This window comes from Cebus imitator, unplaced genomic scaffold (genome assembly GCF_001604975.1).
Source record: "Cebus imitator isolate Cc_AM_T3 unplaced genomic scaffold, Cebus_imitator-1.0 Scaffold28, whole genome shotgun sequence".
NCBI classification, from domain to species: domain Eukaryota; kingdom Metazoa; phylum Chordata; class Mammalia; order Primates; family Cebidae; genus Cebus; species Cebus imitator.
Window position 1 is genome coordinate 11182200 of NW_016107343.1, and position 25577 is coordinate 11207776.

Here is a 25577-nt window from a genome sequence, read left to right on the forward strand (position 1 = left end):
AAAAAAAAAAAAAAAAAGAAAAAAAGTTGGAAGCATATACATGGGAGCACTTTGTAGACTTGGAGTAAGTGTTTTAATGGGAAGGTTTATGTCTAGTATTAAATACAACATATTAGTATGCAGTATCTTGAATGAATTGAAAAAAGCAGCCAGAGTTGGCACTAAAGGAGGTGTTCTCTGATGCAGACAACAAATTCTCTCCACTGTACAGGCAGAGCTACCAGTCTCATTGGTAATAACTGTGCAGACTTGGATTTGTCATTAGCCCTGCGGCTCAAAGGAGGCAGAGCTCTGGGTCAGCAGGGATAAAAGTCGATGAGTTAATCTTTGAATGTACCAAAAGGAAGAGACAGGCCTCTGTGTGACACGGCGCCCAACAGGCCAGGGTGGAAGGTACAGATCATGTAGAAGGGAAGGGAAGAGAAAGTGGAGAGCACAACATGTGCAAAATTTGCAGGAACGTATGCGCATGGGATATTTGGGGAACCCAAGTCCCAGAAAGGAAAATAGCGTAAAGGGCTCAGAAAGAGCTTTCTAATGGGGAGGTCAGTTTCATGTAGTAAGGCCTTGTGTGGCAGGCAGAAAACTTTGGGCTGTATTCTGTGGCATTATAGGAAGACTCAAAGGGACTTTAACTTGGGAAGAGACTTGATTAGAGCCATTTTAGAAGATAACAGGGCTGGGCACAGTAGCTTATGCCTGTAGTCCCAGCACTTTGGGAGGCCGAGGCAGGAGGGTCGCTTGAACTGCGGAGCTCAAGACCAGCCTGGGCAATACAGGGAAACCCCATTTCTACAAATTAAAAAAAGAAAATTAGCTGGGTGTTGTAGTGCACACCTGTGGTCCCAGCTACTTGGCAGGCTGGGGTGGGAGGATTGCTTGAGCCTGGGAGTTCAAGACTGCAGTGAACCATGTTCATGCCACTGCACTCCAGCCTGGGAGACAGAGCTAGCAAGACAAGGCCTCCAAATAATAATAATAATAATAATAATAAATAATAACATCCAGACACATTAGTGTGCTGGGGCCAGCTGGCATTTACTTGTAAATGCTGACTGTGTATATCATTTCTCAATCTAATTTCACTCATAGCAGAAATCAATCATGGTGGGAGTATACATGGCAGAAATTGGCAAATAATACAAATCAGCGCCCCCACACCAGTCTGGTTGTTAAAACATCTATCAGCACAGGTAAAAGGCCATTTCAATAGAGTGGAGTGTCAGTAGTTCTCACCAAACCTCAGATGCCTGTTAAAAACCCTTTAGGCTCCAACCCAAGACCCCTGAATCAGAATCCAGAATCAAGGAGGGAATGGGAAACTTTTTCTTTTTTTTAATGTTTCCAGGTGATTCTTATGTAGCCAGGGTGATACTGACATTTGGACTAGAGCAAGGACATTAGGAATAGAGAGGAGAATATGGATATAAAAGATGTTTCAAAGGTTGGCACCAATAGAACTCAGTGATAGATTGAAGGCAGGGAGTAGAGGAGAAGGAACTGCTGGAACTGTTTCTGCGTTTCCTTGTTTGTTCAACTAAGTGGATGGATGGTGGTGCAGGTGACTGACTAAGGCAGGCAGATGGGAGTTGTTGTGGAGCAGTGAGGGTGTGGGAAGGGAAAAGAGTAGTTTTGGACATGCTGTGGGATGAGCCTAGGGAGGCAGGGTTTTGGTGACGTCCTGTAAACAGCTGGATATGAGGGACTGGAGCTTGGTGGAACAGTAGGAGTTTTAGATACTGGTTTGGGAGCGAACATGTGGCTTTTTGTTGGAGCCATGGGTATGGATGACATTGTTTGAGGAGAGTGCGCAGTGTGAGAAGAGAAAGAGACTCTGGACAGAACTCTCGGGGCAACTTTTCAGAGATTGGTAGGGGAAGAGAAGCCAAGAAGAGACCAAGCGAAGAGCGGTATGTATGTTGAATGCCCAAGCTGACGGCTCCTTAGAGGGAGGAGTCCCCGTTTTCATATTTCTAGAAGCCTAATGGAAACCACATGTACGTTTTTCTGTTACAAGCTAGCCTAAAACATTCCTTTGTTTGACTTGAATTCTATCAACCCAATGTGGTGAGACATGTCCTTGGAGGCTGACCTGAAGCTCTGAATGGTAGTTGTGTGTCTTTCATTAGAAACACACTTGGAGCCGGGCACTGTGGCTCATGCTTGTAATCCAGCACTTTGGGAGGGTGAGGCGGGTGGATCACCTGAGGTCAGGAGTTCAAGAGTAGCCTGGCCAACACAGTGAAACCCCGTCTCTAACTAAAAATACAAAAAGTAGCTGAGCGTGATGGCTCACACCTATAATCCCAGCTACTTGGGAGGTTGAGGCAGGAGAATCACTTGAACCCGGGAGGTGGAGGTTGCAGCAAGCTGAGATTACACCACTGCACTCCAGCCTGGGCAACAAGAATGAAACTGTGTCTTGAAAAAAAAAAAAATGAAACACACTTGGGAATATTGCTTGATGGTTCTTGTTGGAGAGAAAGTTGGGACGTTGTAGGGAACAGAAGTGAAGACCCTCTGTGTTTCCTGGCCTGACCTTGTGAAAGAAAATGGATGGAGAAGGTACTTGAACTCCTCTTTATACTGGAGCAGTTTAGTTAAAGGATGAGGATCATGCCGACTGTCGAAAACAAAGATTTAGGCTGGGCGCGGTGGCTCATGCCTGTAATCCTAGCACTTTGGGAAGCCGAGGTGGGAGGATCGCTTGCACCCAGGAGTTTAAGACCAGCCTGGGTGACATAGGGAAACCCTGTCTCTATTTTTTTATTTTATTTTTGTTTATTTATTTATTTATTTTTTTTGAGACGGAGTTTCACTCTTGTTACCCAGGCTGGAGTGCAATGGCGTGATCTCAGCTCACCGCAACCTCCGCCTCCTGGGTTCAGGCAATTCTCCTGCCTCAACCTCCTGAGTAGCTGAGATTACAGGCACGCACCACCATGCCCAGCTAATTTTTTGTATTTTAAGTAGAGACGGGGTTTCACCATGTTGACCAGGATGGTCTCGATCTCTTGACCTCGTGATCCACCCACCTCAGCCTCCCAAAGTGCTGGGATTACAGGCTTGAGCCACTGCGCTCGGCCCCTGTCTCTATTTTTAAAAAAAATTATACTCATAGATAATTCAGAAAGAAAGAAACAAACAAAAACATCGTAGCCTTGGTTTTCAACACTTTTTTTTTTTTTTACTGACTTTCACTGGTAATGTCTAAATGGAGAGCCACATTCTTTCCTTCTCATCCTTCTCACGGAGACGCTGTCAGGCTTGAGATATGGCTTCCTCCTGTTGGATAACTGAGAGTTGGGCCACAGCTTTGGCACAGGGGCAGGACAGAGGAGCCTTGGCATTTGGAAGATCCTGGAGGGTTTTGTTATGGTGGCTTCTTTAGTGGGAAGAAGTCAGCATCTCCAGAGCCTGGAACCAATACCTAAAACATAGTTGGTGGAAACATGGATGGATGCATGACACATCAGGATGAGTGATAGGCTCCCTGATGTCATGGACCATGCCTTACACATCCAGCAAGACCTAGCAGGTTACTTTCAACATAGACGTTCAAAAAGTATTGATGTGCAAGGAAGGAAAGTGCAATCTGTGCTGATTTGAGAGTACTCAGCAAGGTGTCTTTCTGGGCAGACCAGTGGAAGTGGAGACCTTTACAAATACATCATGGGAGGTTAGGGCTAGATATTTGCACATTCATCAGATATGTGTTATATACTTCAGATGGCTAGGCACTGTGGGTGGAAAGAAATGACACAATGGGACCTATGGTCTCAAATAATTTATAGTATGGTAGAAGGTTCAGGGAAATGAATCATTAATTACTGTGTCACAGGAGTATGATAATTGTTTATGACAAAGGGTAGTGCAGGCCAGGTATAGTGGCTCACAACTGTAATCCTAGAACTTCGGGAGGCCAAGGTGGGTGGATCCCTTGAGCCCAGGGGTTCAAGACAAGCTTGGGCAAGATGATAAGACCTTGTTTTTACAAAAAAATACAAAATTAGCCTGGCGTGACGGTGGCACACCTGTAGTCCCAGCTACTCAGGAGGCTGAAGTGGGAGGATTGCTTGAGCTTAGGAGGCAGAGTTTGCAGTGAGCCAAGATCCTGCCATTGCATCCAGCCTGGGTGACAGATCGAGACCCTGTCTCAAAAAAGGAAAAAGATAGTGTGGGCGATATAAGATCATAATGTGGGTGGTGGCCTATTGTCACCCCCATTTTATAGAGGCTGGACATCAGCAGCATAGGTGGAAGAGTCAAGACTTCAATGCAGGCAGTCCAGAGCTAGAGACCTCAACCTCAACCCCTGCACTACATTGCTTCCATGATGGGAATTACTGGGACAAAGAAGGGTGAGAGAAAAGGCTCTGCCAGGCCAGTAGAAGGGCAAATTAAAAGGCAGAGGCAAGTAGTAGCGCTGGAGTGGAGAGTAGGGGTGAGGTGAGGGAGCTGGAAAGTGAGGCAAGTCAGGTTATGAGGCTGTTGCTCAGATAAAGAGTTGGAACTTGGTCCAAAATCATGGGAAGGCTTAAGGATTTTAAGCCAGGAAGAGACATGATTAAATCGGTGTTCCTGTAAGACCATTGTTTCAGTGTCAGGATAGATTGGAGTGGGGCCAGAGTGGCAACGGGGAGAACAGTGAAGAGCCTATTAAAGTAACCTGGATGAGGAGTGATGAGAGCTTGATCTCAGACAGCAGCTGTCGGAGCAATGAATGGAGGGCGGATGGATTTGAGAGTCATGAAGAAAGTAAGGTCTGTAGGACTTGGTGTCAAACTGACGTGGGAGTACATTTCTAGTTCATATGAGTCTTTACTTGTGGAGTATAAGGAGAGGAGAAAAAGATGGTGAATTCAGTGGTGGGCATACTCAGTTTGAGATTCCTGTTGGACATTTAAGAGAACTCTGTACCTCTGCAAATCTACGATGCTAAAAAAAGTATTATTTATTTTCTTGTCTTCTTTTCTCTCTGTCTTTTCTTTCTTTTCTCTCTTTTTTCTTTCTTTCTTTAGCTCTTTTCTCTCTCTCTCTCTCTCTCTCTCTTTTTCTTTCTTTGTTCTTCTACCTGATGGCACAAGAAAAAAAAAAGTATTATTAACAGTTGTTGGGGATGTGTTTATTTACTTGCCAGCCTTCTGTTAAGTGCTGCATTTTTGTTGTTTAAATGACTTTATGTTGAAAAGTTACAACTCTGACATAAATATGTATTGCATAGGAGGACAAAAAGGGAATAAGAAAATAACCAAGTAGAGTGAATGCTGGGGAAATAGAATAATCTCTCTAATGACACAGATAAGGGCACCCCCAGATGAGCTTACTGTGGTTCACATTGACTTTACTGGGGTCCACAAAGACCAGTCTACACACCGGAGGTTCTCCTCGATTGAGCCACATTCAGGACTCCTGCCCACAAGCAAGAGTGAAATCAATTCCTTAAGGACTTGCACACCCACACTACAGAAGACACTTAAAATATTATCTCCAACTCATCTCACAAAACCATACAAAAGCTAACTATTTCTTATTTAGAAGACAGTTGCTATTTATAAAACTGCCAAGAGTAGCTCTCATTTGTTTTCCTTTTATTTATTTTAAAAATAGACAGGGTTTCACCATTATGTCCAGGCTGGCCTCAAATTTCAAGGCTCAGGTGATAGCCCCACCTTGGCCTCCTAAAATACTAGGATTACAGGCACAAGCCACCATGCCCAGCCAACTAACAATTTCCTTCCTTCCTTCCTTCCTTCCTTCCTTCCTTCCTTCCTTCCTTCCTTCCTCTCTCTTTTTCTTTCTTTCTCCCCCTTTCTTTCTTTCTTTCTTTCTTTCTTTCTTTCTTTCTTTCTTTCTTTCTTTCTTTCTTTCTTTCTTTCTTTCTTTCTTTCTCTCTCTCTCTCTTTCTCTCTCTCTCTCTCTCAATTTCTTTCTTTCTTTCTTTCTTTCTCTCGACAGGGTCTCACTCTGTCACTCAGGCTGAAGTGCAGTGGCACGATCTCGACGCACTACAGCCTCTGCCTCCTGGGTTCAAGCAATTCTCCTGCCTCAGCCTCCCGAGTAAGAGAACACGAGAACTTGGAACACGAAAAGTAAACTAGGAAGGGCTAACACTTTAAGTGCTAGATATTAATTAACTAGCTTAATCCTCACAACAGGTCTGTGAAGTTACTTACATTTTGACAGATAAAAGGATGGGAATGTAGAGAAAGGTTAAGAAATTTGCTCTGAGTTTCTAAGAAAACAAGTGGTCAAGCTAGAACTCAAATCCTGGGTTTGATCCATACCCATGCTGTCCAATAAAGCTTTCTGCAATAATGAAAATGTTCTCTATCTGTACTGTCCATGTTGAAGCCACTAGCCACATGTAAATGTTGAGTACTTGAAATGTGCCTAAAATCCCGGCAGTTTGGGAGGCTGAGGCAGGCAGATCACCTGAGGTCGGGAGTTGAGACCAGCCTGACCAACATGGAGGAAACCCCGTCTCTACTAAAAATACAAAAAGTTAGCTGGGCGTAATGGTGGGTGCCTGTAATCCCAGCTACTTGGGAGACTGAGGCAGGACAATCACTTGAACCTGGGAGGTGGAGGTTGCAGTGAGCCGAGATTGCGCCACTACAATCCACACCGGACGATAGAGTGAGACTCTGTCTCAAAAAATATATACAAAAAACAAACAAAAAATACAATTTTAGCCGGGTGTTGTTGAGGGTTCCTGTAATTTCAGATACTTGGGAGGCTGAGGCGGGAGAATCTCTTGAACCTGAGAGGCGGAGGTTGCAGTGAGCCGAGATTGCGCCATTGCACTCCAACCTGGACAACAAGAGCGAAACTCTGTCTCAAAAGAAAGAAAGAAAGAGAGAGAGGAAGGAAGGAAGGGAGAAGGAAGGGAGAAAGAAGGAAGGAAGGGAGAAGGAAGGAAGGAAGGAAAGGAGAAGGAAGGAAGGAAGGAAAGGAGAAGGAAGGAAGGAAAGGAGAAGGAAGGAAGGAAGGAAAGGAGAAGGAAGGAAGGAAGGAAGGAAGGAAGAAAATGTAACTGGTGTGACTAAGGAATTGCATTTTTAATATGTAGGTACATGTGACCAGTGGCCATGTATTGGACAGCTCAGCTCTGTGCTCTGCTATCTTTGGGAGTTATCAGCGTATCCATAGTAATTGAAACCTTGAGTGTGACAAGATCCCACAAAGAGATGTATTGCAGTAGATTTTAACCTCGTATGGGCTCAGGCATACTTGAGAATCTGATGAAGGCTGTAAACCTCTCTCAGAAACGTATAGTATTATTGCACATTACACTGATAACAATTTCAGAGGTCCACAAAACCTAGGTTTCCCTGGTACAAAACAGGAAGAAGCAGGAACCCAATAGAATGTAAACTCCTTAAGAGCAGAGACCTCGTCTGTTTCATTTACTGCTCTATACCCAGTATCTAGATTTTAGAACAATGCCTATTACATAGTTGACATAGTTGATTCTTGGTAATTTTATTAAATGAGTGTCTGAATGAGTCCCAGGAAACATTTTAGGACCAAGTAGAAGAGCCCATGAAGCTTCCCCAGAAAAAGAAATGAAAGTAGGACAAAATGCCAGAAGCAGGAGAGAATGACGCCAGAGAAGGCAAGAAGCGTGCGTTTCAAGAATGAGACTAGTCATCAATGTCAGATCTGCCTGGCTGGTCATAGATTAAGATTTAACTGCTGTCATCGGCCTTGGTGTAACAGAGGTCCTTCTGGTAAACCCCAGGAGAGGTAGGCATGGGGTGCACATTGCAATAGATTAATTCACAAAGCAGTGGTGAAGAAGTAGGGGCTTTAGTATAACACCCAGTGGATCTCAAATCCTGGTTGCCCCCTAGAATCATTTTTAAGCTTTTTAAAAATGTGCATACCTGGACAGGTTCAGACTCTGACTTCGTATGTTTGGAGAGGGCCAAGGAATCTACATAGTAAAGCTCCTGAGTTTATTATACTGTTGTTTTAATAAGTTCAGCAGTTACCAAGTAGTATGTATATTCTTGCAATAAAGTGGCCATCAAGAGAGGAAAAATAAGGCTGGGTACGGTGTGGTTCGTGCCTGTAATCCCAGCACTTTGGGAGACCACTGCAGGCGGGTCATTTGAGGCTGGGAGTTTGAGACAAGCCTGGCCAACATGGCAAAACCCTGTCTACTAAAAATACAAAAATTAGCCCAACGTGGTGGTGTGGGCCTGTAATCCCAGCTACTCAGGAGGCTAAGGTGGGAGGATCACTTGAGCTCGGGAGGCAGAGGTTGCAGTGAGCTGAAATTGTGTCACTGAACTTCAGCAAGACTGTCTAAAAAATAAATAAATAAATAAAAGAAAGACGTGGAGGGAAAGCCTTTTCTTTTGTTAAACACAGATACGGGTATGTTCAGAGGTGAACTATTTTATTTTTTTGGAGATATAGTTTCACTGGAGCGCAGTGGTGTGATAGTACATTGTGACTTTGATCTCTTTGGCGCAAGCGATCCTCCCACCTTGGCCTGTCTGGGGCAATATCCCCAGGTTTGTCATCTCATGCCAAGGATATTAAGGGCACAGACACACAGGAGGAGTGAGTTTAGGAGTGAAGGTTTAATAGGCAAAAGAAAGAGAAAAGAGAACAACTCTTGCAAGAGAAAGGGGCGCTCGAGTGGGAATTCTGGCCCGCGCAGCAGTGCACCACATTTTATACACAGGCTTGAGGAGGTGGTGTCTGATTTACAAGCGTTCACAGCTTGGTTGGACCAGGTGTGACTTTTACATAGCCAGGGGGAAGGCTGGCCACTCCACCCTAATCTTATTATGCAGATGGGCTTTGCACTTGGCACCGTGTTGTCTGCTCCTTACTATACACACAGCTGGCAAAGAGAAGGGAAGATGGAGCCACCATTTTGAACTGCCTAGTCCCAGGTAGCCTTTTCCTGTTGGCACAACTGCAGGCATTCACCCTGGCAAGCTTCCAGCTTGCTTGTCTATGTCTGCAGCTTGATTTTACAGGCTACTCTTTGTTAGAAAAGACAATGATTTGGAGGATGCTTTTCATTAACAGAAAAGTCTTGCCGAGGACTTCGTTACCCTCACTATCTGCCTAAATAATTTCTTCTTAAGTCCTATATTGTGAGTAGCTACGACTACAGGCACGCATCCCCTGCCAGTTTAAAAACATTTTTTTGTGTGTGGAGATGGAGTCTCACTGTATTGCCTAGGCTGGTCTTGAACTTCTGGGCTCAAGCGATCCTCCTGCCTCAACCTCCCAAAATGCTGAGATTACAGGTGTGAGCCACCTCACCCAGTCCCAAGAACCATTAAATAGAGAAGCATTCATGAGTTCTAATGAGCTAGGAAGACATTTAGCTGGATTTTGAATCCCTGAATCTTTGACCAGGGATTCTACCCACCTTGCTGCCGGTTCCCTCAGGAGCTACTAAGCAGAAGTGAACCCGATAACCTTGGTAGACAAATTCTCAGTATTCACCTCGAGTGTGTTATTTCTACGTGGTGTTTGAGGATATTGAAGGACGTTGTGTAAGGAGTTGGCAGTTACCTCAATCACATTTGTTTACTTATTTTCTATTATTAGACTTTTCCATACCTGCCCCCCAGGTGACACACAGAAAGTGTTTTCCTTTATTCTCTCCATCTTTGCCACCTGCCTTCTCTTCCCCCATACACCTTTCCTCCTGAAGCTGAAGCAGTAAATGCCAGAGTCATTTTACATGTAGAAATAATTTAGCACGAAAACCCAGCTCTCTCTTCTGTCAGTGGTAGTGAGGCCCCACTTTTCAGGCTAAGGGCCTCCTTTGTTTTTCTTCTCCCATGCATTGGATGTTTCAAAATATTCTGACTCACTAACTGTGAATACTCAGTGTAATAGATATCCATCATTTATTATACACTCACCAAGGGCCTGATAGAGACTGCCTAGACATGCTCTGTAGATGATTTCCACCATTTCTAATCCCCACTGCAGTGTTCTTCTTTTTGCTTTTAATTCTTTTAAAAGTAACGACAATCTCGAATCCAACAGAGCTGCAGTCTTTTAAGGCATGCATTGTTACCCACATCTGACTCTTAGAAAAGTGAAACAATGTTCTCGATCTCCCTCTCTGCTAAGTGTCAGAGTCAGGACTAGAGTGTGCGTCTCTCTGACGCCATATCCTGAACTCAGATACTGTGACTGGATTATTCACAACTTAATCCTCTAGGCAGTTCTATAAATAGAGGACTAAGTTGTGAGTAATCACAATAAGTCTCCATTTTTCAGGAAATAGGCTAAGGGAGGATAAGTGACTTGGTCAAGGTTAGAAGGCTAATAAGAAACAAAGCCTATATCCCAAGGACCTCAGTCCAAAAAAGCAGAAAAGCCACAAAGCTGGGGGCGAACCCAGGCTCGTCTGCCTTGGTTTCTACTGTATCACTGCTTCAAATAATTTATTTCCCTGTTTTTATTAACAAAGACATCTCTAACTGCCAGCCAGAGGCTTCTGCAGCTTCTCATTAGCATGAGATAATTGATACTAACAGGCAAGACGGCCTCAATTGCAGCCAGAAGTAAAGAAATGCGGTGTATTAGTCAATGCAGCCTTGGTGTGGGTAAATGTAGTTTCCATCAGGCTCTGGAAATACTGAATTACAGCCCGCATGCCCCCATGACTGCTTGGGACCACCTGAATCTCTCAGAACCCCTTCGGGGCTTAGGCAGCTGTGACTTCCGTAGTGTTGCCTGGAAGAGAAAGAGCTGTTTCTCCCTAGGAAACACCTACTCAGTAGAGGTTACCATATTCCGTCTTTCTAGCAGTAGAGCTGTGCCTTTCAGACGGCAGAAGGACGGCTTCCTGGTGGTTTGTGGGTTTAGTCTGTGCTTTCTGCACTTGTCCTGCTTACAGGAAGGGAGGAAGGGAGATCACTGGAATCAGGAGAATTTGCCCAGCCCGCATTCCGGAGCTTCCTGGTCACAGCCTAGTGAATTTCTGCCTTGTGGAGCATGCTTTGGCTCAGATTCCTACAGATTTTCCCAGTCCTTTCCAGTGCTGCAGGTATTGATGTGATCTTCCAGGATAAGCTCCTGCACTAGCATGCTGGTCTTCAACAAAACCAGGATTCTGCTTCAGCTGGTTTCCCTCGGGAATATCCAAGAATTTTACCAAGAGCTTCCCCACTTTATTTAGGAACACGTTCTACTGTTCCAAAATTTAATTTATACAATGACTTTTATCTGAAGCGTGAATGAACAGCAGGAGGGATTTAAGTCATCCTAGTTCCATGTCTAGCTCTCTTGAGCGAATGGCAAGCAGTGGCTATACAAATTCCCTTCCTTGAAGTGTTAAGCCATCTTTCAGTCATCCAGTGCCCAGGTGAAGTCATTCTAAATCCTAGTTTAGAGTTTCTTTTTCACGGTTTCCAACAGACAGCTTCATCTGCTGGACTTCCTCCAAGTTCTTTTCAACCCCCTGAATCCCAGAGTGGACCCAGACTGGAGGCCTTATCCCACCAAGTCCTTGACTAATCTGGAGTGGATGGGGATGTGTTTTGTGACCTTGTAACATTCTGCATTCCTTTATAAACACTCTGCCATGGAGGTTGCTTTTTTTCATGGTCTCAGAAGACTTTATTTAGGGAGCAGTGTGAGCTGCCTGGAGTTCAGGTGACCTGTATCATTGGAAAAGGCTCATATAAGAGAAGAATTGAAAGAGTGTGTGCGAGAGGATGAGGCAGTGTCTGAATCTCTGGAAATTCTGCTCAACAATATTATTTCATGGGATTGCATGGAAGAATGGTTGATATCCATTTAACTTATTTTTTAATTTTTTTTTGAGACAGAGTCTCGCTCTGTCACCCAGGCTGGAGGGCAGTGGCATGATCTTGGCTCACTACAACCTCCATCTCCCAGGCTCAAGTGATTCTCCTGCCTCAGCTTCCTGAGTAGCTGGGATTACAGGCAGGCACCATCACACCTGACTAATTTTTGTATTTTTAGTAGAGACAGGGTTTCACCATGTTGGCCAGGCTGGTCTCAAACTCCTGACCTCAGGTGATCCACCCCCCTCTACCTCCCAAAGTACTGGGATTACAGGCATGAGCCACCGCTCTCAGCCCATTTAATTTCTTTAAGACTGTTGAAAAACAAGCTCAAACAATGGGAGGAGAGAGGACCAGGTCTCTGCTGGGGGTACTCGAGAAGGAAGGATCCTGTGTATGCCCTATGCCTGTTACCACCATGGATTTATCTACAGTCCCCACAGCTCAATGTTCACCTCTCGATGTGTTCCCTGGAGCTTTCCAACAGAGGTGTCCGCCAGCTACACCTTGTTCATTTTTACTGTTGCTGCTGCATGGCAGTCCGTGGTGAATATTTGTACGTCTTAGACTGAGAGCTCTTTGCTGGAGAGACCATGTCCTGATCATCTTTACAGCACTGTCTCCTAGTGCTGGGTACATGAGAGTGGTGAATGAAATTAAACTCGAATGCCTTTTCTTCGCATTTCTGCATGTTGTGAGTCTATCCAATTTTGAGTGTCAGCACAAAAATCTTGTTGTTAAGATGGAATTCTCTTACTGGTTCCAGAAGGACATGATGTTTCTGCATTCTGTGTCCCATAGCATTTAATATATACTATTGAGAGTTATCATTTTTCTGCTTTTAAATATCGTTATTTATATTGAATCTTACTTTACAGATTCTAAGCACTTTGAGAGCAAACTGTCCTTGTCTGATTCATGTCTCTCTTTTCCTATAACCCACAAAATGATGCCCTGCATATAGGATAATGGTATCTACCATTTATATAGCAGTTAAGATGTGACAGATACTCTTTTCTGTACTTCGCATTTCTTTCTGTTTTTCCTTCCTCCTTCTTTCTTTTTCTTTCCCTCTCTTTCTTCCCCTCTCCCCTCCCTTCCCTCGCCTCCCATTCCCTTCCCTCCCCTCCCCTCCCCTCTCCTTCCTTCCCCTCCCTTCCCCACCCTTCCTCTCTCCCTTCCCTTCCCTCCCCTCCCATTCTCCTCCCTCCCCTTCCATCCCTTTTCCTTCCTTCTCTCTTCCTTTTCTTTCCTTTCCCTTTCCCCTTCCCTTCCCTTTCCTTTCCCTTTCCCTTTTCCTTTTCTTTTCCCTTCCTTTCTTTTATTTATTTATTTATTTTTTGAGACAGAGTCTCACTCTCGCCCAGGCTGGAGTGCAGTGGCATGATTTTGGCTCACTGCAACCTCTGTCTCCTGGGTTCAAGTGATTCTCCTGCCTCAGCCTCCCAAGTAGCTGGGATTACAGGTGTTTGCCACCATGCCCAGCTAATTTTTTTGTTTGTTTGTTTTTTGTATTTTTAGTAGAGATGGGTTTTCGCCATGTTGACCAGGCTGGTCTCGAAAATCTGACCTCAGGTGATCCACCCACCTCAACCTTCCAAAGTGCTAGGATTACAGGCATGAGCAACCATACCCAGACATTTTCTCCCTCCCTTTCTTCCTTCCTTTTCTTTCATGTTTCTCGCTCCCTCTTTTTTTTTCTTTTGATATAGAATCTCACTCTGTCACCTAGGCTGGAATACAGTGGCTCAATTATAGCTCACTGCAGCCTTGACCACCCAGGCTCAAGTGATCCTCCCACCACAGTTTTCCGAGTAGCTGGGACTACAGGTGCATACCATCACTCCTGGCTAATTTTTTTTATAGAGATGGAGTCTCACCATGTTGCCCAGGCTGATCAGGAACTCCTGCGTTTGAGCGATCCTCCGGTCTCAGCCTCCCAAAGTGCTGGAATTGCAGGCATAAGCCAACGTGCCTGGTTCCATGTTATAGACTCTTAACCATTGTCTTGATGACGCTTCGTGTACACATAGCGTGATATGAATACTTGTTGGATGCATGTAGTTGGATATTTATTTGGAACCAATACACAGTTTTAAGGTGATCCATTGTTGCTTTCTTCTCCACCATCGGAACTGTTTTCTAAGCCATGGGAAGGAAGGCCAGAGAAGGGCACCAGAAAGGCGGTGGTCCCTAGTTCTGGTTCTTGAGGCTCTTGATTGATTTTCCTTGTTGTAGTTCTGGTTTGGAAGTCAACAGTGCCATCTAGTGGGATAACTTGCAAATATCAGCTTAGAATGATTTTTCTGAAATCCGTGTACATGGCCTTGAGTTCTGGGAGTCCGCTTTATTTTAAAATTTTGATTGCCAGAGGGAGGATAGGGGGACTAGGAAGAACCAGCCCATCTTGGCTCAATGGGGGTCAAGTTTGATCTCTGCTTTGAAGAGGCTGCAATGCTGATTGTGGTTGGCTTGGTTGAGCCCAATTAACAGTTGTAAATGGTGTCCTCCCACTGTGTAGACCGATACTGTCTGTTGACACCTGCCTCTGGAGCTTTGTGGGCTTTGGAATTGGAGTTCCAGTCATCTGGGTGCTGTCTTCTGTGAAGTAACACTTGTCTCAGGTTGTCTATAAGAGGGTGCTTGATGCATGTAACAGGTCAGTTCCAAGTAACATGGGTCCACAACATTATAGTGGAATTAGGTTATGAGGAGTTTGTAATAGGCAAATCCATCCGAGCTGGATAAGTAAAAATGATGAGCAGCCACTGCACAGTGGACAAGCTGTAAAAACGTGCTACATGGAAAGGAAAGAGAACGGGATTCTGTGCACAGTGAGTTCTGCCAAGCAGCTGGAGGCTTCGTGTACAGCGGTGTTCTGGTTCCTGTTGTGTGTGGTATGTGTATGGTTTCTTGAGTCTGTGTTTGAAAATTTGATGTGAATTGCTTTTCAGGTCAGTTACTTCTGGCTGGAAGAATGGAACATAAGAGCATGGTTGTAACCGTAACCACAGAACTCATGTGCTCCTTTGGCTGAGAATGTACAGACACTGGAGCAAGCACTTGCTTGGCAAGATTGTCCAGTTTGCATTCTACTGGGCATCTAGGCTAAGGAATATAGAAACCAGTGAACCTTAGTGCAGCAGATGATATACCAGAATGAGGAGAAGATGTTGGTTATGTGGTAGCCTTGGTTATAATGGCATTTATGGTAATTGGGATGTATTATTAATAGAACCCATGTAAAGCAGGCGTTGTCCAACTTTCTGGTAATAAGGATTTATTATTAGTAGAACCTATGTAAAGCAGGTGTTGGCTAACTTGCTCTGTAAAGGGCCAGATGGTGAGCATTGTAGGCTTTGTAGGCCTATGGTGCCACTACTCAACTTACTCAACTCTGCCTTAACCACTCAGCTCTGACATGGTAACAGGAAAGTTAATATGTAAATGTAGGTTTAGCTGTGTTCCAGTAAAACTTCATTTGTGGACACTACCTTTGAATTTCATGTCACTTTCACCTGTCATGAAATATCCTTTTTTAGATTTTTTTTCTCCCAACCACTAAAAAGTACAAAAACTATCCTTAGTTCATGGGGCTGAACACAAACATGTGGCTCTGGATTTAGCCTAGAGTCTCTAGTTTGTGGACTCCTGATCAGATGGCTGGAGTATTTAATCATAATTAATAAAAATGATTTGTTCATCAGTATATGAGCAGTTAGTGTCCTGAAGTGTCCGATAAGTTTTTCTTTCTGTGGAGTAAGAGGAAAGGCCATTCTTTCCCGTATTACTTTAAGGTATGACCTCTCAAAAGAATTCTGCCTGAACTAAAGCTGTGTAATTATATCGCCTACAGTGCCTTAGGTGTGGAGATTCCACCCTTTATCCCTTCTTCTATTTCTCATCCTCCTCAGCCTCCCCCGGGGGCAGAGTAGCAGACTAAGTGATCCTGGACCCCATCCAGCCTTTTGCTTTACTGTAGAAGCAGACTAGGTGACCCCTAGTCTTCTGCCTTAGGGGAATTCCCCTCCTCCCACACCTCTCACACCCTTCCCCAGCACCCCACCCAGTCCACGTCAGTGGCTTGAGAGTCTCTGGTGGACTGAGGAGAACGGGATTATAATCTCATCAGAGAGAGGAAGAGGAGTGCCTGGAGAGAATGCTGGAGGCATTTGCTCTTTGAGGTATATGCGGCCAGGGAAGAGCGTGGTAGCGCGGTGAGATGGGCCTCTTTTGTTTTGGCTGGCAGCAGACCGTCTGCAGGTGTGATGGCTGGGGATTTTACCAGCCTTGTGTCATTTATCATATCGTCTAACTGTGCACTCTCTATGCTAGACTTTTTTGGGGGAGTTTGTATCTTTAAAATTTTGTAACCTCATGCCTTTGTCTCGCTGAAGTCTCAGTGACCTCCCCCAGGGTTGAGAAAGAAGCTGAAGTTAACGGTTGATATCCTGTGTCTTTCCTCAGCAGCCAACAGAGCAGTCAGCAGAGCAGCCACGACGATGATTCTAGCAGGTTCCTGAGTCCCCGAGCGCGGGAAGAAAGGTAAGGTCCAATGCAGAGGGTGAGATGGGGCAAAAAATAGAGGGGGGTGGGGTGGAATGTTTGAGGAAGATTGTGCTTCTGCTCTGTGCACAGCATGTAGAAAACTGAAGAGGAATGAGAGAGCCTCAGACCTCTGTGCCTGACTGATTAGAAAGACAAAGCTTTCACCCCGGAAAGGAGAAGGAGCAACACAAAGGGGCTGCTCCTGGAGGCGTTTTGTGTTCAGCAAAAGAAGTCAACATGTGGCAAACCAAATATGTTGAAAACACTTCATAGTGGGCTGGGCACGGTGGCTCACACCTGTGATCTCAGCACTATGGGAGGCCGAGGCAGGTGGATCACAAGGTCAGGAGTTTGAGACCCACCTGGCCAACATGGTGAAACCCCGTCTCTACTAAAAATACAAAAATTAGCTAGGCATAGTGATGTGTGCCTGTAATCCTAGTTACTGGGGAGGCTGAGACAGGAGAATCTTTGAACCCGGGAGGTGGAGGTTTCAGTGAGCCGAGATCACGCTGTTGCACTCCAGCCTGGGCGACACGGCGAGACTCCGTGTCAAAAAAAAAGACAAGACTTCATAGTGAAGTGGGCATGGTGGCTCATACCCGTAATCCCAGTACTTTGGGAAGTTGAGGTGGGTGGATCACTTGAGATCAGGACTTTGAGATCAGCCTGGCTAACATCGTGAAGCCCCATCTCTACTGAAAATACAAAAATTAGCTGGACATGGTGGCGTATATCTGTAGTCCCAGCTACTCTGAGGTTGAGGCAGGAGAACTGCTTGAACCCGGGAGGCAGAGGTTGCAGTGAGCAGAGATCATGCTACTGCACTCCAGCCTGGGCAACAGAGGGAGACTCTGTCCAAAAAAAAGTCTTCATGGAGGAATTAGGACTTGAGTCATGCCCTGTAGGCTGGGTACAATGAGGGTCAGGAGAAGGGCATTTTGTGCCTGAGGAAGTTGCAAAGCCCAGGATGTCAGGTGTTGGTTGGCAACAGATGGCAGCAGAGAGCATTAAGGGTTAATGGAAAATGAGGTGGGATGTTTAGGATGCAATGAGAATATGGAGGCTCTTCCATGCTTGGTTGAGGACTGGAGATAAAGCTAGCTAAGCACTCAGTGTGAGAGCCAGCCAGTGCCTGCTTTGAGTGGTGCCTGTGAATGGCAGACAGAGGTAGATTTACTGTAGCAAGTTAAACTTCTTTGCCTACAGAAAGTTGATGGTATTGATGTTAACTAAAAGGAAGTCTAGCTCTGTTTATCATTTTTATCAACAAGCCAGGTGGAAAAAGCAGAAGGTTCTTTTACCACATTTGTCAACTTATGGTAAACCCCCTGCTGAGAGGGGGTAGAGAACACCAAGGATGAGAGAATCAAGATTTAATATTATTTTGAGTAAACAGTGATTGGAAGCCAAGGAGATATTATTTATTTATTTATTTCTGAGCCAGAGTCTTGCTTTGTCACACAGGCTGGAGTGCAGTGGTGTAATGTCAGCTCACTGCAACCTCCACCTCCTGGGTTCAAGTGATTCTCCCACCTCACTCAGCCTCTGGAGTAGTTGGGGAGGATTACAGGCATGCGCCACCACACCTGGCTAATTTTTGTATTTTTAGTAGAGATGGGGCTTTGCCATGTTGGTGAGGCTGGTCTTAAACTCATGGCCTCAAGTGATTTACTTGCCTCGGTCTCCCAAAGTGCTGAAATTACAGTTGTGAGCTGCCATGCTCAGCTCACTATGAAGTCTTGACATGTCCGTGAAATGTGATACTATATTTATATCATAATATAGTATATTTATATTAGAAAATATTTATTTCACAAATGTAGAATTGCCACAGGCAACCTAACTGGATAGGATTTCATGTGAAAAAAAAGAATACTTTTATTTGCCAGCCAGATATGAGCCAATAATATGACACCACTACCAAATGATCTTTGAAAATTTTTAATTCATTCATGGAAGCATGGTGCATGAATTAAAAAAAAAAGATGTCATTGTAATCTGCACTAGTATGACCATATCTCATGTATTATTCCAGTTCTTTGGAAATGAATATTGATGCATTAGAGTCCAGAAAAGAATGATCAGATGATAACTAAATCATTATAATAAGAATTGGTTGCAGCTGGGCGTGGTGGCTCATGCCTGTACCAGCACTTTGGGAGGCCAAGGCAAATGGATCACTTGAGGCCAGGAGTTCGAGACCAGCCTGGCCAACATGCCAAAGCCCCATCTCTACTGAAAGTCCAAAAATTAGCCAGGTGTGGTGGTGCACACTTGTAGTCCCAGCTACTCTGGAGGCTGAGACAGGAGGATCACTTGAACCCAGGACGTGGAGGTTGAAGTAAGTCAGGACTGTGCCACTGCACTGTAGCCTGGGCAACAGGGTGAGACTCTGTCTCAAAAAAAAAAAGAGTTGGTTGACGGAAAGGGATTTAACTTGGAAAAGAGATTTTTAGATATCTGAAAGCTAAAGAAATATAACTGGAGGGTTAGAAGTCAGTGAGAAGGATTGCAGATCAGGATGAGAAAACACTTTTCTATGATAGAGCTGTACTAACTTGGTTTTTTATCTGAGAACTGAGAAGTAAGTGACTAATGGGTGGGGCATGTATACTGTGTGGATATGCTGGACAAAGGGATGCTTCATGTTCCAGGTGGGACAGTGAGCAATTTCATCATTCTTCTCAGTATTATACATAATTTAAAACTTAGGAGCTGTTTATTTCCATTTAATATTTTCTTTTTTTTTTCCTTTTTTTTTTTCTTTTTGAGATAGGGTCTCACTCTGTCTCCCAGGCTGAAGTGCAGTGGTGTGACCTCAATTCACTCCAACCTCTGCCTCTAAGGCTCAGGTGATTTTCCTACCTTAGCCTCCTGAGTATCTGGGACTATAGGTGCCTGCTATTATACCTGACTAATTTTTGTGTATTTTTGTAGAGATAAGTTCTTGCCACATTTCTCCGTTTGGTCTCAACTCCTGAGATCAAGTGACCCGCCTGCTTTGGCCTCCCAAAGTGTTGGAAGTACAGGTGTCCGCCACCGCAGCCAGCCTCCATTTAATATCTTCTGGCTGCACTTGACCGTGAATAACAAACCGCTGATAAGGGAGGCTACTGTTATCTCTCCCTTCATAGGAGTGTTCAAGCAAGAGCTGGGTGGTGTGTCAAAAGGGATTTCGTTCTGGGTGAGAGTGGAACCTCTCAGTTCTTCTTTCTTTCTTTCTTTTTTTTTTTTTGAGGTGGAGTTTCGATCTTGTTGCTCAAGCTGGAATGCAGTGGCACGATCTCACCTCACTGCAACCTCCGCCTCCTGGGTTCAAGCGATTCTCCTGCCTCAGCCTCCCGAGTAGCTAGGATTACAGGCATGTGCCGCCATGCCAGCTAATTTTGTATTTTTAGTAGCGATGGTGTTTTTCCATGTAGGTCAGGCTGGTCTCGTACTCCCGACCTCAGGTGATCTGCCTGCCTTGCCCTCCCAAAGTGCTGGGATTACAGGCGTAAGCCACTGTGCCTGGCCAAATCCTTATTTCTTTAGATTATAAAGTCTTGTAAGTTCTGTCCTAGTTCTCAGTTTTGTGCCCCCTATTAATCAAAACAGTTAAGCTCATCAATTTAGACCGATGTATATGGAGACATGGCACTTCCAAGGAGCAAAGATCCTTGTCAAGATGCTTAATCAGATACGATCTGATAGCAGTTCCTTCAGTCCCTGGAGTACCCTCCACTCTCTGTGAAAGGCTTTCTAGATTGCAGCAATCATAATTTCAAAATTAGAAGAGGCCACAGAGGTCCCTCAGCACAGCCGCCTTCCCTGTGCTGCGCACCAAAAATCTCCAGAAGTATACTGTCCATTTCTGAGCATGATGTCTTTGGTTGCTCTTCTTCTACCAGTTCTATGATTGACAACCCCTCAACTCACTTTATATTGTCTCTGTTGCTTGGGGCATTCCTGAAAGAGATGAGTAGTGCTGAGATGTATATACCCTAATACATTTTTTCCCAAGGACATAGCTGCTTGCTAACTGGAGAGAACTCTGTCTTTTGTTTGGTATTTGGGACTTTAGATTGATATGAATTCTATTCTAACTTCTCTCTAACCACTCACTCCTCCAACCAAAGGAAATGTTACAAAGGTTCTCCACCTAAACCTCTGCCCAGAAAAACTCTCTAGATTTATTCTCTGGTCCTTCGTTCCCATCCTAACCCACTTGCAGTCCCCTAGGCTCTTTATGATGGATGGGGATGTTGTTTTCTATCAACTTGCATTGGTGAGTATGAGGAACAGAGAGAATGTGGTCAGAAGTATGCTTCCTGTGGCGGTCCCTGTGACCGGCTCACCACCCCGCCGCCTCGTCCCCACAGCTTCAGAAACTGGCTCTGGTATGTGTTCATTTACCATAGCCTTTTCAAAGAAAGTCTTTCTTCTCTTCTTGGCCGCTGGATTCCTTCTCCTGGAGAGAACAAGTTTCTGGAGCTCAAATTAGTCTCCTAGGCTCGGCTGAGAACTCACTTACACTCTGCACCTAATTCTTCCTACCCAGTGAAGAATCTCCAGGTGTTTAGGGTGTTGATCTGTGATGTTCTGACCTGGGGTGAAATCGGAACCCTGGGGAGATGTGGGCAGTGGTGGGCATCTGGCCCCCTCTGAGGAACAGGGCACTGAGCCGTGAATTTCCCGCACTGGGGAGGCCTCCCTGCAGTTATCTTCTGTAGTCTTTGTAATGCCCCTGGGAGGCAGGCAAAGTTGGTATTATTATCACTGACTGAAAATGATCAAGGATGAGGTGGTTATTATGGATTTTTTTCCCTGTGGCTGCTTCTAATTTTTCAAACCACATCATCAATTGTACAATGAAAGGTTGTTTCATAGAGCAGGCAAAAAAATTAACATTGATTTCTTCTATTTTAAAGATTCAGACTGTAATCTTTTGGTATAAAATGCACTTTCAACTGGTTTAATGAAATGTTGGTTTTCTTTTTTTCTTGTCTTCGTGTAAGGTTCAGAGCGGATATAATATTTAGAGACTATATAGCTACACAGCAGTGGGTGGATTGTCTTAATATGGCGTTCAGACCTAAGGATTTCTGAGAAAGGTTTTTTTCCCTATTCACATTGATGCTTTGTCCTGAAGGAAAGTCTTCGGAGCCATGACATGGATAGAGGGTAGGTTGATGGACTGACATATGTTTGCTGGGTGGGTGTGGCCTCAGTGAGAAGAATTTATTTTTATGAAAATGTGTTTATAAAAAAAAATTTTTTTTTAATGAAAATGTGTTTATTAGGAAATGGAGACTGTCTCAGACATAAGAATAGTTCTTCCAGGTTTCCAGTTGAAAGCAAAATAGATAACTTCCCCAAAGTGTGTGTGTGTGTGTGTGTGTGTGTGTGTGTGTGTGTGTGTGTGGTGTAATGGAATACAGGACAGTAATAAATATTTTTTGGGGGGACAGAGTTTTGCTCTGTCACCCAGGCTGGAGTAGTGGCATGGTCTTGGCTCACTCCAACCTCCACCCCCTAAGTTCAAGGGATTCTCCTGCCTCAACCTCCTGAGTAGCTGGGACTATAGGTGTGCACCACCACGCCTGGCTAATTTTTGTATTTTTGGGTAAAGACAGGGTTTCACCATGTTAGCCAGGCTGGTCTCGAACTCCTGACTTCAAGCAATCCACCTGCTTCTGTCTTCCAAAGTGCTGGGATTACGGATGGGAGCCACTGCACCCAGCCTAATTGTAAATTTGTAAAGGCAATTTACTTAGTGTTACTCAACCCTCGACCTTAGTTTCCTCCTTTGTAAAAATTTGATGTCCATTGGATTTTCTTGTAAAGAATACATGAGAAAACATTCTTGAATAGCCATTAAGTAGGTCCTTAATAAATGGTAGTTGCAAGTACTCTGATTCTGGCTATCAGATTTTACTCTCAGTTTCCCACCAGATCTTATACTCTTCTGTCCTTGACAAAGCAGAGACAAAGCCAGGCACCGTGGCTCACGCCTGTAATCCCAGCACTTTGGGAGGCCGAGGTGGGTGGATTGCCTGAGCTCAGGAGTTCAAGACCAGCTGGGCAACATGATGAAACCCTGTCTCTACTAAAAATACAAAAATTAGCCCGGCATGTTGGCAGGCGCCTGTAATCCCAGCTACTCGGGAGGCTGAGACAGGAGACTTGCTTGAATGCAGGAGGTAGAGGCTGCAGTGAGCTGAGATCATACCACTACACTCCAGCCTGGGCCACAAAGCAAGATTCCATCTCTAAAAAAACAAAATCAAACAAACAAAAAAACATAACTCAGTGGTTTTCAATAATCAATAAAGAACACTGACTCCTTATCACAGCAGGATGTGGCATGACCAGGCACTTGCCTACCTGTCCAAAAGCCTTTCCTGGCCACTCACTAGCTACCCCTCTCCTAGGATATGACGCTGCAGCGACACTGAAGTATCTGTGGTTCCTGAATATGCCTTGCTTTCTCCCGCCTCCATGCTTGTGTACATCTTGTTCCCTCGCTTGCAGATGCTGTCCATGTGACAGACTCCTACTCCTCTTGCAGTTCTCAGATGAAGCACAGCCTCCTCCATGGAGTTTTCTGGAAACCCTCCTACCCTCCGCCCTCACCCTAAGCAGACTAGCTGTGTTACTCTGGGGCAAGTTTAATTTCCCGAGCCTTGGTTTTCCTAAACCATGCAGATAATGGCAGGTACGTGATAGGGCTGTTGAGGGGATTATATTTTAAAATGTATGTGAGATTTATTGCACAGGGTTAAGCACATCGTAGGCACTTACTGGAATTCTTTATTTTTTATCTTTCGAGACAGTCTCACTCTGTTGTCCAGGATGGAGTGCATGCAGGGTTTCACCACGTTGGCCAGGCTGGTCTTGAACTCCTGACCTCAGGTGATCCACCTGCCTCGGCCTCCCAAAGTGCTGGGATTACAGGCCTGAGCCACCACGCCCAGCCGCCACTAAGTTATGTTGAGAAAGGGAGTGCCTGGGTGTCTTAGTTCAGGCAGCCGTAACAGAATACCATAGCCTGGGTGGTTTGTACACCACAGAAAATTATTCCTTTTCATTTTGGAGGCTGGGAAGTCCAAGGTCAAGATGTGGGCATTTAATGTGTGGTGAGGTCCTGTTTTCTTCATAGACAGCTGTCTTCTTGCTGTGTCCTTACATGGTAAAAAGGAGAACTCTGATCGATTCAGCCCCCTTATAGAGGCACTAGTTAGATTCACCAGGGTTCCACTTTCATGATTTAAGGCCCCAACTCTTAATACTATTGTACTGGAGGTTAGGATTTAACGTATGCATTTGGGGGTGGGGCACCAACACTGAGCCGGTAGCACCAGGTCACTCCCAAATATTCTCGTGAGAAAAATCACTGTGGTCCCACTGAGGGAGATGGATTTTAGGGACAAAGACTGGAAGCAAGTAGACAAAGAAGGAAACTGGTAATATAATAGCTTACCCATTAACTATTCTTGTTTAATATGTTTGTTGAGCACATGCTACATGTCAGCCACTCTTAGGCAGTAGGGGTATAGCTATGAACAAGATGTGTACTGTCTCTCATGCTACATGCTTTCTAGCGAGGGGAGCTAGATAGTAAACAAATAAGACATAGTGATTTCATTCTAGAAATCTGCCTGGGAGGAGGAGAAATAGGGAGGATACCTAGAGGAGAAAGCAGGGATGATTAGGGAGAATTCTTGTTTTAATATGGAGAGACATGAGTACTTTTAAAAACAATCTCTGAAGTAGAAATTGATAGCTCAGGCTGAGAATTTCAGGAAGGATAAATTCGTTTGTTCATTCATTCAACAAACTGATCAATTAGGCACTATAGGCCAAGTGTGATGCCTGGCACCTGTAATTTCAGTGCTTTGGGAGGCTGAGGTGGGAGGATCACTTGGGGCTAGGAGTCTGAGACAAGCCTGGGTAAACTGGCGAAACCTCGTCTCTACAAAAAATAGCTACTGCATTCCAGTCTGGGTGTAGAGCAAGACCCTGTCTCAAAAAAGAAAAAAAGAGAGCTATGTTCTGGGGTTTTCAGTCTTGTTGAAGGGAGAATATTAAACATATTTGAGAAAATGCAAACTTGGAATTTGGATGGGTGCATTAAAGGAAGGGAATATAGGGTATATATCCAAAGGATTATAAATCGTTCTACTATAAGGACACATGCACACGAATGTTCATTGCAGCACTGTTTATAATAGCAAAGACCTGGAACCAACCCAAATGCCCATCGATGATAGACTGGACAGGGAAAATGTGGTACATATACACCATGGAATATTATGCAGCCATCAAAAACGATGAGTTTGTGTCCTTTGTAGGGACATGGATGGACCTGGAAACCATCATTCTCAGCAAACTGACACAAGAGCAGAAAATCAAACACCGCATGTTCTCACTCATAGGCGGGTGTTGAACAATGAGAACACATGGACACAGGGAGGGGAGCACTACACACTGGGGTCTGTTGGGGGGAAATAGGGGAGGGACGGGGAGGAGGGGAGTTGGGGAGAGACAGCATGGGGAGAAATGCCAGATATAGGTGAAGGGGAGGAAGGCAGCAAATCACACTGTCATGTGTGTACCTATGCAACAATCTTGCATGTTCTTCACGTGTACCCCAAAACCTAAAATGCAATAAAATAAAATAAAGAAGGGAACATAATACCAGCCAAAGTGTATCATGAAAAAATCTGGACCCAGCCGGAGGGGTTGGGACCAAGGGCGTAAGGCCTGGGTAAAGACTAGAAGGATGAATTGGAAGCAATGATGTGAGACAGAAGAGGTGATACGGATGAGATGAGGCAGGAGCTTTGATGACCAAGATGACTAGGATATAGTAACAGAGAAGCAAGAAAGAATAGTCAAAAGAGTCTTGGTCTTATTTTAAGAGCCCAGGAAGCCACTGAAGATCTTTGAGACAGGAGATGAAAGGATCAGATTTGCGTATGAAAAGATTGCTTACATTGCAGTGTAGCAAAACATGGAGGCTTCCCCATAAATGCTGGGAGATCAGCTGAGGCCCTTATGAGACTATTATATCCAAGCTAAGGATGCCGGTGTCTTAGAATGTGGATGGTGATAGTGAAAAAAGGGAGTAGATAAATTCAAGGTATATTTAGGAGAGAACCTGTCCAGGATTTGATGATAAATTGGGTACATACAGATGTGAGAGAAAGAGGGTGTTCAAAGTTGAGTCCTAGGATTCCAGCT

At 44.6% G+C, this 25577-nt stretch overlaps 1 protein-coding gene across 11 annotated transcripts in view; it reads left to right on the top strand.

The window, feature by feature from the left end:
• The window catches only part of GRAMD1B (GRAM domain containing 1B), a 269384-nt gene that overhangs the window by 104894 nt on the left and 138913 nt on the right, over nt 1-25577 (top strand). For 9 of the 11 annotated variants that reach the window (XM_037736771.1, XM_037736762.1, XM_037736763.1 and 6 more), the window contains exon 2: nt 16269-16346. In XM_037736771.1, coding sequence (XP_037592699.1) covers nt 16269-16346 — 78 coding nt within the window. The remainder of the gene's footprint in view (nt 1-16268; nt 16347-25577) is intronic. The other 2 variants (XM_037736764.1, XM_037736770.1) reach the window with 1 other exon arrangement.